Below are 18,533 nucleotides of genomic sequence, written 5' to 3'. Positions count from 1 at the left end.
ACGGCGGTCGTAAACACAGACCGTGTGACCCAAGGAGTGAGGAAACTGCTCTTTTTTTGAAAATGTGGGTACCGCAGCCCGTTCAGGGTGCGGCAAACACAAAACAAAAGGGAACACAAGATTTACCTCCCGGCCCTCCACCGGGGGACGGAGTGGTCTGGATAACAGCTCCATGGTAGCAGCGGACACCTGGGTCGTCCATCTCAGGGGCGCTTAGGAGCCTTCCGGGTCCTTGCACCTGGTCGTGAGGTGGAGGGTGTCAGCTTCCTGCGGGGGGCTCTACGCTGGGTCCGAGAACTGGGCTCGGGCTGTGGTGGAGCCGCCTGGGCTTTCGCCACCGCAGGGGGATGCCCTCGATGAGCAGACGGGGTACGGGATCTTGAGCCGCGCCGGGGCAATATGTGCTGTATCGCCTCAGTCTGCTTCTTCACCACCGAGAACTGCTGGGCAAAGTCCTCGACGGTGTCGCCGAATAGGCCGATCTGGGAGATGGGAGCGTTGAGAAAGCGAGCCTTGTCGGTGTCCCTCATCTTGACCAGATTCAGCCACAGGTGTCGCTCCTGGACCACCAAGGTGGACATCGCCTGCCCAATTGCTCGCGCCGTGACCTTCGTCGCCCGGAGGGCGAGGTCGGTTGCCAAGCGCAGCTCCTGCATCACATCGGGATCAGGACTACCCACGTGCAGCTCTTTCAATGCCTTGGCCTGGTGTTCTTGTAGGAGGGCCATGGCATGCAGGGCGGAGGCGGCATGCAGGGCGGAGGAGGCTTGCCTCATGGCACTGTAGGCTTTAGTCGCCAGAGACGACGTAGTCCTACAGGCCCTGGAGGGGAGCGCCGAACGATCCCGCCAGGTGGCGGCGCTTTGCGGGCAGAGATGCACCGCAACTGCCTTATCCAGCTGAGGGATCTCCGCGTACCCATGGGCCGCCCCACCTTCGAGGGTAGTGAGAGCGGACGAACTGGGAAGTCAGGTAGAAAGGGACTGGGGGGGCGCGGCTGTGAGCGCCAGGAGGGGAATCTCACTTACTGGTATATAGTACACCACTCAGTGACTTTAAAGAAGAGCTGTTGTAATGTGTTCACTATTTCTCTCTGTAGGCTGGAGAGGAGAACCCTGATATCTACCTGTCAGTGGTGAGTCTGAATGGCCCTTTACACACAGTGAGGATGAAAAAACCAGAGGATCCAAGAATCAGGTTAGAATCTGCCAAAAATCACCGAACAAATCTTAATGGTAACCTTCTCTTTTGCTTTGGCCAAGGGTTTTCAAACTGGTGTCTGGAAACTCCCAAGGTACCACAAGGGAGTGTCAGGGGGTCTGCGGAAAATTTCAGAAATAATGTATCGAATTTGGCATTATTAGTATTTCATTTTGCTTTCGAATGTCTGGCAATTATGAAATTAATTGAGTTAGTTACTCCACATCACTGTCGCCTGACTTTTGTTAGGTTGGTTTGAAAGGCAATATTTCATGTAAAGCTGTTTTGTTTTTTTTTGTTTTTTTTTTAAAAAGCACTAAATAAATCCATTTAAATTGAGTTTAAAAAATATATTTTTTGGTAAAGACATGTAACATTTCTATAATAATATTTCTAAATTAAAGAAATATTCCAAGTCCAATACAAGTTATGCTCAATCGACAGCATTTGTGGCATAATTTTGATTACCACAAAAAAATTGTCTCTTCTTTTCATCTAAAATCAGTGAGACACTTACAATGGAAGTGAATAGAGTCCAATCAGTAAACGTCAAAATACTCTATGTTTCAAAAGTATATCAAAAAGACGTAAACAATATGTGTGTTAACATGATTTTATTGTGGAAAAAATCACTTACTAACCTTTTCTGTGCAAAGTTATTCCCAATTTTACAACTTTGTTGCCATGACAATGTAAAGGCATAAACTTTAAAACAACCGTAAAAACAATGATTTAAACAACTTTACAGCTCAAATAATACACACGTTTTAACAGAGGAATTAATGTAAGTGTTTATATAAAATTATAAGCTTCACATTTCTGCCTTTAAACCCTCCAAAAATTGGGCCCATTCACTTCCATTGTAAGTTTTTTTTTTTGTTTTTTTTTTTTTTTTTTTTTTGTGGTAATCAACAAATGTTGTCGTTTGAGCTTAACTTGTATTGAACCCGGAAAATTCCTTTAAGCCAGTAGGTATCAACTTTGACCAATGCCCAGTTTGGCAGGTATGTTATGGTCTGTGGTGATTATATTAGCTTACATCTCTTTGCAGGAAGGAGTACTATATTACTATGGTGAAATGGGCCACCAGCACCAAGCTTGCAGTAAACTGGCTGAACCGAGCGCAGAACAACTCCATCCTCACCTTGTGTGAAGCCACAACAGGCATCTGCACTAAGGTATTCAGAGTATATGATATACGCCACCAGTTAAAAATTTTGATACCTACTCATTCTTTATTATTACTATTTACCACATTTTAGAAAAATAGTGAAGTCATTAAAACTATGAAATGGAAATATGTGAATTATGTATCTCATATTGTTGTTAACTTCTTGACAGTAGCCACCCTTTGCCTAGATTACAGCTCTTCACTATCTGGTCCTCCTCATCCATTTATGCCTTATGTAGGCACAATTTATATTTGTCTTCAAAATTAATTTCAAGCATTTAAGCATAAGCCTTTTGATAAAGGGGTTTTTAAAGGAATAGTGCAACCAAAAGTGAACATTCTGTCATCATTTACTCACCCTCATGTTGTTCCAAACCCAAATTACTTTCTTTCTTCCATGAAAAACAAAAGGACATTTAAGGCAGAATGTTAGCTTCAGTCACCGTTCACTTTTATTGTAGGGGGGGGAAAAAGATAAAAGTGTTAACTTTAAGATAAAGTAAAAGTGAATATTACTGAAGTTGTCATTTTGCCTGGAAAGAAGGGCATGTGGGTTTGGGACAACATAAGGGTGAGTAAATGATGACAGAATAGTCAGCTATCCCTTTAAAAAAGAGAAAAGATTACTCAGTACTCACACACAATGTGAGACATCAAAAGTGCAGCATGTGTGATTTATTTTGTGGTGTGTTTTCAGAAACATGAGGATGAGAGTGAAAGCTGGCTGCACAGACAGGTAAGGATTTGCACTGAATCTCATTACAGAGACACGTACAGCATGTGAGATGTGTGTGTATTAGTGTGTTGTTCAAGTGTGCGCTGATGGCCAGAAGGGATTCTCTCTGCAGAACGAGCCCCCGCTGTTCTCCAAAGATGGTCTGAGGTTCTTATTCACGAGAGCCATTCCACAAGGAGGCAGAGGGAAGTTCTTCCACATATCCATGTCCACTTCTCAGGTGAGCCATCTTTTTACTGCCATGATAAACTAATAGAGAACTTGTGAAGATTTAACAGGGTGTTAAAGGTAAGAAGTGACTTTCTGTTGTATGTTTCAGCCCAACAGCAGTACAGACACACTACAGTCCCTGACGTCGGGAGACTGGGATGTGACACAGATCTTGGCTTACAATGAAGACACCAAACTTGTGTAAGCATCAGTACACAATAAAACTTAAGGGAACAGTTCATCATAAACTCATGTCATTCCAAATCTTTATGGTGTGGTTTTTATTTTTCATTTTTTTAAATGGAACACAAAATGAGAATTTTTGAAGAATTTCCACGTAGCTCTTTTTAGTTATGTAGTTCATAAAGACCATGTGTGTTAACCCTTAAAAAGGACAAAAAAAAAACAAAACAAAAAAAAACATTAAAGAACCATAAAAGTAGTCCATCCGCCTTGAGTGCTGTAGTACAAGTATTCTGAAGCCATTTGATAGCTTTGTGTGACAAACAGACTAAAATTGTTATTACTAAAGAGATTACTTTGCACTCTATTGTCATTTGTTTAATGTAATATTTAGTCTATTCAGTTGGAAAACATTTATCCTTATAAATGGTGTGATCCGAGGAGCATCTGAACAGCGGCGAAACACTTTCTTATGATGTGTTACATTCATACAAGCAGACAGAGGGTGATTTCACACTGTTATGAGTGAAAGGTTTGATATGACATCATTGAGGAACTCTACAGGTAAACAGAAAATCTTTGAGAGATGAAACATGAATCCAAGAAATACATGATTACAACAATATATGGTTTGTGAATGTGTATTATGTGGTTTGGGTATTATCTACAAGAATAAAGGATGTCTGCATGAGAAATGCTAACCATTGTAGCTGAAAGATCTCTGCTCGTTTGGAAAGAAGGAAGCAGGAGCCAGGTGCACATACAAACGTACGAGATTTATTTTCACACTTTTCAGTGTCTTCCCATTCACACATTGCTTTTCAGCATACTGACCACGCATTCGTTCTGCTTTTCAGCAGCAGCTCTCAACCACACACACAGCTTCGTTTTGTCTCTCTGTGTCTCTGTCGACTGCAGCTCTGGTAGTGGCTTTATTCCTCACTCGACAACACCGCAATCACCAACAGCTGGGTGAGATAATTCGCCCTAAGCGTCCATCCCGGCCTCGCTCCGCACCGTCGTCGCTTGGCCTTCGCCACATACTCCCATCGCCCAACTCAGGCCGGGGAGACCCTCGCAAGATTTATTCTAGTAGCCTCCAACCTGCGCCATAGGTGCCATAATTGTTTTGACAGCTTTGGTGGAGGGAATAATGAATAACTACAGTGAATAATGTCTTGCATTTCTGGAAAAGAGCTCCATAAAGATTCTTCAAAATATATTACATTATGTTGTGTTCCATTGAAGAAAGAAAGTCATACCAGTTTGGAACGACATGACGGTGAGTAAAGGATGACAGAATTTACGTTTCTTTTCTGTAAATATTCAGAATGGGTATCTGTGAAATTTCATGATATCATAATAACTTTGCAGCTACTTTCTGAGTACAGAAGACAATGCAACACGCCGACATCTCTATGGGTATGATAAATTACAGTACATCCATGTGTTAAAAACTACGCTATACAGTAAAGTGTTTGAAATCTTTACACTGATGATGTGTTCTGTGTTTTAGAGCCGAAACCACAGGCTCCTTCAACCGACGCTGTCTTTCCTGTGAATTCAATTGTGGTTACATCAGTGGATCGTTCAGTCCAGATGCTAACTACTTCCTTCTTAACTGCAAAGGTTGGTGGTCTGTCCATTAAACTGTATAATTCTGCATAATTCCCAGGCAAAATATTTCCTTCATAGCTGTACAAGTTTCTTGTCTTGCAGTATTTTTCCCCCATTTCATAAAATTATTTAACTCAAATATATTTTTCATGTCCATTTTTTTATTTAGTAGGTTGCCATTTAAACAGCAGGTCATTATTTATTATTCATATCAGCTGGTCATTATATAAAATATAATTATTGAAATTTAACATTATAAATTTGTGAATAGAAAGATAATTCAAATTAGAATGGCAAATTACCTTTTTTTTTTTTTTTTTTTTTAATTGTGGTGATTTTTCTCTTTGTTTAATTGTGAAGGTTTTTCTCATTTAAATCTTTCATATTTTATCTGAGTCTTCTTTTGCTCACTGATCTAAGTGTTTTAGTCATGGCAATACCCTGCTGTGTTTTTGATCACATAATAAACTGAGGTTGCCATGGCTGCTGATCTGCTTAGCAGGGTATATTTTGAAATCAGAAAGGTCAGTGTTTGTATTATTAATTAAATGAACAGAACCTTATGGTCCATGTTGCCTCGCCCAGACCTCAGGAGGTGTATGTCCAACAGAATAACTGAGAAAAATTGATCATTAGCTCTGTAGAATTGTTCAATGTTCAGTTATCTAAAAATTTGTTCTCATATTCAAATTAAGCAATAAGCCACGAGAGGTCATGTACTACAGTGATTTTACCACAGATAAGTTAAACATACCCAAAGCCTCAACATAAATCCCTAAATCCCTCTTAACCATGGTAAATCACTGTAATGCAATAACTTAGGTGGCTTTTTGATTTCATAAAACAACAGCAATATAAAAAAGACACCACAGTGAAGGTGGTATTACCAATTTAAGCCATTTTGCATTTTGTGGGGGATTGACCATTAAAGCAATATCACTAGTGTAGCACGATTCCCGAAAGAAAGAATAATTTGTGCTGATTCTTTTAAATCTACAGCACAAAACATACAGCGCGACCAGTGTATTCCGATTCCCGAAAGAAAGAATAATTTGTGCTGGTTCTTTTAAATCTACAGTGCAAAACATACAGCACAATCAGTGTAGTACGATTCCCAAACTAAAGACTAATTTGTGCTGGTTGTTTTAAATCTACAGTGCAAAACATACAGTGCGACCAGTGTTGTCTGATTTGCAAACAATACACTTTTTAATTTTACAGTGCAACCAATGCAGCCTAATTGCAGAACAAATGACTCTAATTGTTTCTTTTGAATTACAGTGCCAAACATACATCGTGACTAGTGTAGTCTGATTCCCAGACAAATGACTCTTATGAGCCGGTTCTTTTGAATCTACATTGCAACAGTGTAGCCCGACTCCCGAATGAATGACTCGTAAGAGTCAGATCTTTTGAATCTACAGCGCAAAGCATACTGCTCAAACAGTGTAGACATATTCCCATACAAATGACTATTATGAGCCAGTTAATCTACATTTCAAAACATACAGCACTGCCTCCCAATCTAATTACTATGAGCTGGTTCTTTTTAGTGAATCAGAACATACTGAACTGCACATCATTCATTTCATCATGTTCGACTTGAAATAAACCAAAAATTGTTACTGTTTTATGTGGCTTGTGAGACTTAAGTCAGAGTAAATACTGGATGGTTGTTTATATGACAATATATAGTTAAAGATACACACTGAGTTTTGTTGAAATTAGTTGTATTTTATAAAAATTAATGAACAAAATATCTTAAAGGAAATGTTCACAAAAAAAATTATAATTCTCTCATCATTTACTCACTCTTATGCTGTCTCAAATTCATATTACACAAAGTTATTTTGATGGAAATATGAGGTAAATATATCCATACAACCCAAGTCAATGGGGACCAACATTTCCAAGCTCTATAGTGAAAAACAAGTGAAAGTTTTGTCTGTTTCTCACCCAAAACCGATTGTATTCCTTCAGAAGACTTGGATTAAACCACTGGAGTCGCATGGTTTACTTTTATGCTGCCTTTTTTTCCTTTTTGGATCTTGGAAATTTTGGTCCCCATTTACTTGCATTGTGTGGATATATCACATCATATCTCCATCAGAATACCTTTTGTGTTCCGCAGAAAAAAGAAAGTCATATGAGTTTGAGACAACATAATGGTGAGTCAATAATGAGAGAATTATCTTTTTTTTTTTTGGTGAACTATTCGTTTAAAAAGTCTGTGTAAACACACCTTTTGCCAGAATCTATTCTTAAAATATACAGTTGTGCTCAAAAGTTTGCATACCCTGGCAGAAATTGTGAAATGTTGGCATTGATTTTGAAAATATGACTGATCATGTCTTGTATTTAAGGATAGTGATCATATGAAGCCATTTATTATCACATAGTTGTTTGGCTCCTTTTTAAATCATAATGATAACAGAAATCACCCAAATGGCCCTGATCAAAAGTTTACATACCCTTGAATGTTTGGCCTTGATACAGACACACAAGGTGACACACACAGGTTTAAATGGCAATTAAAGGTGTTGCAGAGCAGTTCACAATCATTAAGCCATATCGGAAATTTATGACAAGCTATCACTAAAGATCAACTGTTGATGATGACGATATAGTGTTGATGAAATATGACAATGTTAATTTTTAATTGTTTTTATTGTAATATGTTGTAGGTTATTGGAGTGCACATTTTATTTCCCTTATTTGTTTGAATGAGCAGCTGGAAGCAGTGAAGTGCAAACATTTCAAAATAAGAGTCCCCGGTGTATTTCAAAGTTAAAGTGCTTTTAAAGTTAAAAGTTCCACGCTATGAATCAATAAAGTGCATCTGGAATTTAAATACCTTTGTAACCTCTGTCTAGCCCTCCCCATCACAGGAAGAAAAGACTAAGAACATTTAATATAGGCTACTAATTAAAAAAACAAAAAACTTTTGGCAGATTAACTGGCTTCCTTTCAACACATTATCGAATCAGCACAATCCAATATCGGTCAACCCTTAATTTGTATTTATTTATATAATGGTACATAAATCAATTTTAATGTGATTTATGTGGAAAACATGTCTGATATATGTGTTTTACTGATAAACAATGTTAAGGCCATGTTGAATGTGTACCCCTGCCTGTTATTTTGCATGATCAGTCATATTTTTAAAATCAATGCCAAAATTTCACAATTTCTGCCAGGGTATGCAAACTTTTGAGCACAACTGTATAATGATCTCATAATGAGGTAACAGCCTGTAATCAAATAAGAATTACATATCCTATTTTCAAATATTTCTACCTCAAAAGTACCATACGAATTGTTAATGTAACTGAAAATGAATTTCATTGCCACCATCTAAACATTGTTTTTATTCAATTTATAGAAACTGCATCACAAACCTTTGAATAATTTTAGAAATGTGAATTATTGATTCCTAACACATTTGCTGATTTGCTGTTTAAGTATTACATGTTTTTAGAGATGACAATAATTTCACGCCCATAAAAATGTTAACATATATATTCACACCTCACATACAACCTGTCTGCGCACTAGTTCGAGAACCTATGCTCTAGTGTAGTATGTGCTCTAACACGTTCAACACTTCTGAAATTGGATGACCCATACATCTGGCACCATCTATAGGGTTTCACTATTATTGTGACATGAATATATCAGAAACTAATCCTCACCTCTGTTTCTTACGTTTGTCTCTGCAGGCCCCGGTGTACCGTACTCAGCAGTGTATAGCACCACAGACGGACAGTATAACAGTGAGTACTCTGTTTGTTTAAGCATTTATAACACTATCAGCAAGTGTAGACACTCGATAACATTCACCTTATCAGCTCTGAACAGCTGATGCTTCACTGTGAGAATCAAGAGCTTGTTTTACTGGAAAGGTATTTTTCACCCAAAGGACATGAGAGAATACTCAGATATGTGTTTATCAAGAGTGTTGAAAGGTACAAGAGTGCTTGTAGATTACCATTTAACTAAATAAGACCTCAAGATGGGAGATAAACATTTAGATGAATTGCTTTAACACAATGTCCTCAGATTCTCTTCTGTACAACTTTATGTGGAAGGCAGTGTGTCTAGAATAATTAGAGGTGATTATCATTGTCCCTTCGGGGACTAAGAAGGACACAATAGGCTGATTGCACTTTCTCCCTGTATCCCAGTGTAGTTTATTGGGATTGGAAAGTAGCCAAAAAGTCATTTCAGGGACTATTTTTCAAAATTTTACAAAGAAAAACTTTTGTTACCTTGGAAGATGATGCACAGAGGAGTTGTGCACAGTAAGACCAAGGAATGTGTTTTAAGAGAGTCAATTTTGGTTTCATGTTGACTTTAACAATTATACTACATTTGTAAATAAAATATTAAAGACTTTTATTTATTTCTTGGATAAGATTGACTGATAATCAAGGGTAACTATCCACTTATGTGTATTATGAGCGACTGTAAAAGTATGTAAGAGTATCTATCTGATTTATTAAATTCCCTTCAGAACTGCTGGATGTTGAGACCAATGAAGAGTTGAACACCAGAGTGAACAACACACAGATGCCCAAAGTAGAGTACAAGAAGATCAGCATAGATGATTATTGTAAGTGCATATACAAGAATCAATCCCTTCACATCAATCCTAAAGTAAGTGATAACTGTCAAAGCATAGTAACTTTTGCATTATTTTAACAGGTCTGAACATCCAGATCCTGAGGCCAGCAGGTTTTATAGACACAGCGCATTACCCCTTACTACTGCTGGTGTAAGTGATTCATACATACTCAATATGAGTCCCGTATATTGATGTTAGAAAACAGTGCATGCAGTCAATGAATAAAAGACTGGAGTGTAAGAATAGCATGGCAAAAAATGTACTGACAATTACTGCAATTAACTATTTTATCATTGCCACTTTGTTAATTTGATTGCATGAGTTACTGAGAATGAGTGAATGACATAATTTTCATTTTTGGGTGAACGATCCCTTCAATTCACATCTCATTACTGTAGGGATGGCACCCCTGGTGTACAGGTGGTGACTGAGCGGTTTCAGGTGGACTGGACTACAGTGCTGGTCAGCTCCTTCAACACTATCGTCATGCGTCTGGATGGCCGTGGCAGTGGCTTTCAGGGCACAAACCTCCTCCAACGAGTGAAGAAGAAATTGGGAGAATTTGAGGAGAGAGACCAGCTGGAAGCGCTTAGGTCAGATTATCAACATGAACAACAGGCTATTTAGTATTTCTCAAGGATGTAATTCAAGGAAACAATAAAGGCCAAAAAAAGAGCTACAAATGCTGAGAAAACATATTTCATCATGGCTTTCATTAGAGGTAACTGGTTTTACTTCAGGACCCACATTTTACATTTGAAATCAAGTGGCAGCCCAACACAGTACCAAAGTTGTACAGACTTTTGTATATTTTTATTTTTTCACGCTCTCTAACATACATAAGACATGCTGCATCAAATATGTAGGATATGCTGCTACTGCACAATCAGACATACACACAATTCCTGTGAAGCAAATATAGACATTTGGTGCTGGAAAGGAGGAGGTTTTCAAAGCGAAAACTCTTGTAACAACTGAGATAATATAAAAGTTAAACAAAGAGAGTACGCAAGTTGATTGAAAAACAGATTACATGTTCAAAGGACCTATTGGCTTGTGCCATGTAGAGTTTCATGACTGTGTTGAAATTTTTTTTAACCTTGCATAGCTTCTACCAAGTGAGCAATAAATTTGCATCATAATATTCGAGTTTGACTGGACGCATGGCCATTGATGCCAACAACAAAATAAAATATTTTTCAAAGTTTATGTCTATTTATTTTTCTATTCTGTGCAGTTTGTTATTTGTATTTAGCAAGTTTATTTCTCCTGCTGTCCTGCGACCCAGAACAGACTTGCAACCCACCGTTTGAGCGGTTTACATCACATTTACATCTTCTCTCTTGATTCTTTGCAGAATTATATCACAGCTTCCATACATTGATGTCTCAAGAATTGGAGTTTATGGAAAGGTGAGTTTGCTAGTTGAATTCATCTGACATCTGTGTCTTCTAGCTGTTTTTTTTTCTTTTATCTAAAGTGAATTTGACTTTCAGTGTGTCACACAAGTTGTCCAGCACTGCGTTAAACTTTCTTAGTCTTCAGAAAACGGCCCAGCTTATGGAAAACGCAGACTTTATGGAATGTCTCGATTACGCGTGTAACCTTGGTTCCCTGAAAGGAAACAGGTCAGTAGCTGACACTGTGGGAGCTACTCATAGGGGCAGTGACCTGAGACAATATACCATTACGGCAATTTGATTGGCTGGTGGCACCTAGCGCTCCGCCCTATGCTTGCTTCATCGCAGGGATATATAACCGGAGCCTAGCGTCACACTATCAGAATTTTTTGACTGAAGTGAAGAGAGCACATCTCTCTGCCCCTTAACAGAGAAAAATTATTAGTGTGGCACAGCTTCACAGTGTCTCGTTCCCTTCTGTTAGGAAACCAAGGATACACTCATAATCAAGACATTCCCTTTCAAGTCGGTCAGTTCGACGCTGCATCAGTAATTGATGCTGTCAGAGCTGTATGCCATAACACTGTTCTACTGGTAGGGAAATGCCCACTAGCCAACAGAGTAGTAAAAAGGCATTGCTATAACCACCTATTTATATTGAAAAATATGAAGGAATTGGAGGAACATTAAACCATATGGCTAGATGTCAAGACAAAGACACTAGCCATACCAGGTAGTGGTCCAATAACTTACCACATCTTGTCACTAGAGGTAAGGAGGGGAGCAGGACGGTCACCTGGCCAAGGGCTTTGGCACAATGATACTAGACAATTTGGTAGTTAAACATTGCTCACATGCTGTAGAGAACACAGTTTTTTTACCTATCACCCAATACAATGACACTAACCAACTGGTCAGTGAACATAGGACAGTAAAGCCTCTTTCTCAGTAAAAATCAGGGAAAACCTGGCAATGGTGTTAGGGGAAGCCCATCCTGCAGCCACACATAAGTCTTGTAATGACATGCCTTTTGCCCATGCCCAGGAGGAGGCCATACTCCTGCTGGAATGAGCCTTAATACCCATGGGACACTGTATGCCTTGCAAATCATATGCAAGCACAATGGCATCAATGACTCAGTGGGAAATGATTAGCTTGGAGAGAGCCAAACCCTCTGAATGGTCTTCAAAGCTAACAAAGTATTTTTCCTGAATCGACTTGTTCGGTCAATGTACAGGTACATGCGCAATGCTTCACAGGCAGAGCATGTGCAGTCTCTTAGCCTCATCCGACTCAAAGTGACTGGCCCAGTCTGAACTCTAAACAAGAGTCACTGACAGAAAAGGCCTGACAGTCCCCGACACATTTGACTGATGCCAAATCGAGAAGCAGCACAGTCTTAAAGAGAGTATGCGTAAGCTTAGCGCCTCTAGTGGCTCAAACAGGGAATCCATAAGTGCATTTAATCAAAGAGGTCATAAGTGGCCACTATGGCAGTGATGTATACTTTGAGGGTGGATGGATTGAGTCCTGCATCTAAATGCTCTTGCAGAAAGTAAAGTATTGTCTGCACAGGGCAATTCATTGAGTCCTAAACCCCGGGAGGAACACCAATCTGCAAAAAGCATACAGCCGTCTCGTGTCATGGAGTTCCAGAGGCAAAACTGTATGGTCTCCGGGGAGGCAAACAGGTCCACCTCGGCTTTCTCGAATACCTCCTAAATCCTCTGAACTGACTGAGGATGTAGTCTCTATTCCCCAGTCCTGGCACCCTGAAGCAAAAGTAAATATGCTCCGCTGTTCAACTAGCCGGGGATGTACATTACATTTACCGATAGGACACATGACCCGCTCCAGAGGAGTATTTTGCTTGCCATGTTCTGCATTGGGTGTGACCATATTCCTCCTTGTCGATTTATATACACCTCAATTGCAGTGCTGTCCGAACAAATCAGAACATGAAACCTGTGTACGTCTGATTGAAAGGCTTTGAGAGCCAAGAGGACTGCAAGCAGTTCAAGGCAATTTATATGCCATGCAGTTTGTGCACCTGTCCAGGGGCAAAGAGCTGCATGTCCATCACACAGGGCTCCTGAACCTTTATTGGTGACAACTTTGCATCTGACAATCTTAGTGAGTGTCACACTTTTTCAATAACATTCATCCCTCCTTCAAATAGCAAGGTGGCTAAACAGCGACCTGTCACTAAGAGGCGAAGGTGACCATGTCACCAAGCGTGATGAGGGACCCTTTGAGTTGAAACAACAAGCCAGCACTGGAGAGGTCACATCCGTAGCAAGCCTAGTGGGGTGACAGCAGCTGCAGTGGCTTTACTGAAGCACATATCCTTTTTGGACTGTGTTCAGTAACCAGCTAAAGACCCCCAGAAGACCACACCATGCATCCAAGTAGCTAATCAGAGGACACAGGTTGCTGGTTTGTGACCACTTGGGTTTCATTGACCACTCAACGTAACCAAGTTGGTTAAAGCTGGAAATTTGCCCTCAAAATAATGTTTGAAGTCTGCAAACTTTATTTGGTCGTGGAAAAACTTTTGGCACTGATCCAACAAAAACAAACATTTGATCTTGATACTGGCAAAGAACAGCAGGGAGAGTGAGATTAAATTTGCAGGGACACTGAGAAGTGTTCTGAGCCTTCTTTGGAGCCAGAGTAGACTGGTACATTTGCATACCTCCCCACTTCGTAGGTGCCAAGCCATCAGGAATGCTTGGCACACCTAGAAGGAACTTAACCATTGGGACAAAGTCCAGGAAGTGCCACCTTCCACTTATCAGAATCAGAATCAGAATGAGCTTTATTGCCAAGTATGCTTACACATACAAGGAATTTGTCTTGGTGACAGGAGCTTCCATTACACAACAATACAAAAATAGCAACAAGACTTTTAAAAAGTAATTAAAATTGAATAAAAAAAAGATAAATATTGAAAAGAAAAAAGTATATATAGAATATACAATAGACAATATATACATATATACACACATACAAATATATATACATACATATACATACATACATATACACACATACATACACACACACATACACACACATACATATACATATATACATACATATACATATATATACACATATACATATATATGAATATATATTGTATACATGCATACATACACACACACACATACACATACGTAGTGCAAATCTAAATACAAATCGGTGATATACAGTGCAAGAGAATGTAATGGCAGAAGAGGTAGGATGTGTTGGATAATATAAAAAGACTAAGCTGTGTATTGCACATTAATTATTGCTCAAAGGGGCAGTTTAACTGTTTGTGAGATGAATGGCCTGGGGGAAAAAACTGTTCCTGTGCCTGATGGTTCTGGTGCTTAGAGCGCTGAAGCGTCGGCCAGAACACAACAGTTCAAAAAGGTAGTGGGCAGGGTGAGTGCGGTCCAGAGTGATTTTTCCAGCCTTTTTCCTCACTCTGGAAGTGTATAGTTCTTGAAGGGAGGGCAGGGTGCAACCAATAATCCTCTCAGCAGTCCGAACTGTCCTTTGTAGTCTTCTGATATCTGATTTCATAGCTGAAGCAAACCAGACAGATATTGAAGTGCAGAGGACAGACTCAATGACTGCTGAGTAAAACTGTATCAGCAGCGCCTGTGGCAGGTTGAACTTCCTCAGCTGGTGAAGGAAGTACAACCTCTGCTGGGCCTTTTTCATAATGGAGTCAATGTGGGTCTCCCACTTCAGGTCCTGTGAGATGGTAGTGCCCAGGAACCTGAATGACTCCACTGCTGCCACAGTGCTGTTTAGAATGGTGAGGGGGGACAGTGTTGGGGGGTTCCTCCTAAAGTCCAAAATCATCTCCACCATTTTGAGCGTGTTCAGCTCAAGGTTGTTTTGACTGCACCAGACAGCCAGCTGTTTAACCTCCCTTCTATATGCAGACTCATCGTCATCTCAGATGAGGCCGATGACAGTGGTGTCGTCTGCAAACTTCAGGAGCTTGACAGAGGGGTCCTTGGTCCTTGGAGAGTTGGTGCAATTTAGTCCAGAGAATAGCTGGGATGATGGTGTTGAAAGCCAAACTGAAGTCCACAAAAAGGATCCTTGCATATGTCCCTGGTCTGTCCAGATATGATGCAATCCCATGTTGACTGCTTTATCCACAGACCTGTTTGCTCGATAAGCAAATTGAAGGGGATCTAGAAAGGGTCCAGTGATGTTCTTCAGGTGGGCCAAAACCAGTCTCTCAAATGACTTCATGACCACAGACATCAGGGCGACAGGTCTGTAGTTATTAAGTCCTGTGATTTTTGGTTTCTTTGGGATGGGGATGATAGTGGAACATTTGAAGCAGCATGGGACTTCACACTGCTCCAGTGATCTATTGAAGATCTGTGTGAAGATGGGGGCCAGCTGGTTAGCACAGGATCTAAGGCATGCAGGTGAAATGCCATCTGGGCCCTGTGCTTTCCTTATCCTTTGTTTTCGAAAGTGCCAGGCATGGCACACATCATCTTCACAGATCTTAAGTGCAGGTTGAGTAGCAGGAGGGAGGAGGAGGGGGGTTGCAGGAGGTGTTGGTGTTTATGTGAATTGAAGGTCAGAGCGGGTGTGGGGTGTGTGATTGGGCCTTTCAAATCTACAGTAGAACACATTCAGGTCGTCAGCCAGTTGTTGGTCCACCACAGGCTTGGGGGCAGGAGTTCTGTAATTCGTAAGTTGTTTCATACCACTCCAGACTGATTTAGGGTCATTAGCTGAAAACTTGTTTTTCAGCTTCTCAGAGTATCTTATTTTAGCCACTCTGATTCCCTTATTCAGTGTGTTCCTGGCCTGATTGTACAAGACTTTATCCCCAACTCTGTAAGCATCCTCTTTGGCCTGACAAAGCTGCCTGAGTTCTGCTGTAAACCATGGCTTGTCGTTTTTAAATGTTAAATAAGTCCTAGTAGGAATGCACATATCCTCACAGAAACTGATATATGATGTTACAGTATCTGTGAGCTTGTCCAGATTGATGTCTGCAGCTTCAAAAACACTCCATTCAGTGCAATCAAAGCAGGCTTGTAGTTCCAGCTCTGCTTCGTTGGTCCATCCCTTTACAGTCCTTACTACTGGCTTAGCAGATTTTAATTTCTGTCTGTAGGTTGGAAGATGAACCAGACAGTGATCAGAGAGTCCCAAAGCTGCTCTTGAGACAGAGCGATATGCACCCTTTATTGTTGTGTAGCAATGATCCAGTACATTTCTGTCTCTGGTTGGGCATGTAATGTGCTGTTTGTATTTGGGCAGTTCACGTGTGAGGTTTGCTTTGTTAAAATCCCCAAGACTAATAATAACTGAGTCTGGGCATTGTTGTTCTGTGTCTGTGATTTGATCAGTCAGCTGTTACAGCGTGGCATTCAAACACGCATTTGGCGCGATATACACACTCACCAGAATAAACGAGGAAAAATCCCGCGACGAGTAGAAAAGCTTACAGTTAATAAAGAGCGCTTCCAAATTAGGACAGCGCATCTTCTTTAACGTTGTTACATCTGTACACCAACTTTCATTGATGTAAAAGCATGTTCCACTGCCTCTCATTTTCCCCATTAACTCCACAATGCGATCCGCTCTGAACAGCTGAAAGCCCGGTGGATGTAATGCGCTGTCCGGAATGGCTTCACTCAGCCAGGTTTCTGTGAAGCACAAGGCAGCAGAGGTTGAAAAGTCCTTGTTTGTGCGGGTGAGGAGATGTAGTTTGTCCGTTTTGTAAGGGAGAGAGTGGAGATTCGCAAGATGAATGCTCAGCAGCCGCGCCGAAGGAGCTTGACCAGCACGCCTGCTCGTCTCCCTTGCCTGCGTCTCCCAAACAACACAGCCGCACCTCCAACTAAAATGTCCAGCAAAACGTCTGAATATTCAAAATCCAGGAAAAGATTGACTGATATATGCTGTTGAATGTTCAGCAGTTCGTCTCTGGTAAAACTGACTGGAAAAAGATTACTAAACACAGGACAAACAAACAAAAACAACAAAAAAATAGGAGCACTCCACACCGAGGTGGCCATCCGTAGTGCCATCATGATGTATTTTCCTATATATGAATATGTATATATATGTATATATCCAGGCCGCTGGAGTTCCTCCTGCTCCGGCGGCTTTGTCTCCACTGCACTTGGCTGGATGCTGCTTCAATGAAGAGCGCAAGCGAACCAGCTACAAAACTACCCCGCCTGGCAGTAAAGAACCGTTCATGCAGCCGAGAGCACTCCGGCACATCAAGCATGGTCCACTCGGGCTGTAGTCTCTCAACCACACAACCGAGAACCTCAACCAACTCAGTCTCTGAAGCAGATATAGCATTGCTTTCCACGACTCAAGGGGAAAAACAAACACCCTGATCAACTGAGTGCGACCAAGTCTCAGTATCAAAGGCTTCCAGTTATATAGCATCTTCCTCATCGCCGTCACCGGCAAAAGTGATTGAACTATACGCATTGATCATAGGGTGCAGGTCATCAGGGGCCAAATGCTGTATTTGGAGGAGCGGAGGTGCACAAAGCTTGTGCCGGTGAAAATTCCTGATCTCAATACCCTATATCAGTGGTTCCCAACCCTGTTCCTGGAGGCCCTCCAACACTACACATTTTGGATATCTCCCTAATCAAACACACCTGATTCAATTAATTAGCTCAGTAGTCGAGACTCCGTGACATGAATTGGGTGAGTCAGATAAGGGAGATATACAAAATGTGCAGTTTTGGGGGGCCTCCAGGAACAGGGTTAGGAACCACTGCCCTATATAATTATGCCTTATGCACCTCTTTCATGTGGTTCTTTGGAAGGCACAGAAGGAGCATAGTGGGAGGGGGACTGGCTTCAACTTTCTTCATGAAAGTGAGCCGTGAACGCAGTGAACAAAATCAGACCCCACAAACACTGCTTCAGCGTGAGCTTGGCCCAAGCATAAAAGACAGCATTTGTGGCCGTCAGACAGAGGATCGCTCACTTGGTGGAAAACACTTCAGCAAAGTCTTTTAGTTTCTTTAGTACACTCTTATCAAGAAACACAATGTAAACAAACTTGAAAACATAGAAGTTTTCTAAGCATAGTACCCAGGGAATTCACTGCAGTACATACTCCTTGGTTTGGTTTAAAGGTGTGCACAGGACTCTGCATATTTGGAGAGTTCCACACATTTTAATAATAAGAGATTATGAAGACAAAGATTTTGTTTATTTGGAATAATGTACACCAGTTAATTGTGCACAATAAGACCACTGTTGCACATTAAGTAGATCGGTTCAATTCAGATTTCATGCTGACATAAATTTATTGAAAGTACTCTAATGGTCAGACATGTTAAATTACTATGTGGTCAGTGTTTTTGGATTCATAGTGAC

At 40.6% G+C, this 18,533-nt stretch overlaps 1 protein-coding gene across 3 annotated transcripts in view; it reads left to right on the top strand.

The window, feature by feature from the left end:
* Positions 1-18,533, top strand: part of dpp6b (dipeptidyl-peptidase 6b) — a 182,431-nt gene that overhangs the window by 161,834 nt on the left and 2,064 nt on the right. For all 3 annotated transcript variants that reach the window (XM_051700839.1, XM_051700841.1, XM_051700840.1), the window contains 12 exons: positions 1,100-1,197; positions 2,252-2,378; positions 3,069-3,107; positions 3,220-3,327; positions 3,427-3,518; positions 4,875-4,922; positions 5,017-5,129; positions 8,840-8,893; positions 9,634-9,732; positions 9,825-9,894; positions 10,143-10,337; positions 11,102-11,156. In XM_051700839.1, coding sequence (XP_051556799.1) covers positions 1,100-1,197; positions 2,252-2,378; positions 3,069-3,107; positions 3,220-3,327; positions 3,427-3,518; positions 4,875-4,922; positions 5,017-5,129; positions 8,840-8,893; positions 9,634-9,732; positions 9,825-9,894; positions 10,143-10,337; positions 11,102-11,156 — 1,098 coding nt within the window. The remainder of the gene's footprint in view (positions 1-1,099; positions 1,198-2,251; positions 2,379-3,068; positions 3,108-3,219; positions 3,328-3,426; positions 3,519-4,874; positions 4,923-5,016; positions 5,130-8,839; positions 8,894-9,633; positions 9,733-9,824; positions 9,895-10,142; positions 10,338-11,101; positions 11,157-18,533) is intronic.

This window comes from Myxocyprinus asiaticus, chromosome 6, assembly GCF_019703515.2.
Source record: "Myxocyprinus asiaticus isolate MX2 ecotype Aquarium Trade chromosome 6, UBuf_Myxa_2, whole genome shotgun sequence".
In the NCBI taxonomy this organism is placed as follows: domain Eukaryota; kingdom Metazoa; phylum Chordata; class Actinopteri; order Cypriniformes; family Catostomidae; genus Myxocyprinus; species Myxocyprinus asiaticus.
Note: the sequence above shows the minus strand (reverse complement) of the source record. Positions and strands in the feature narration are given on the sequence as shown.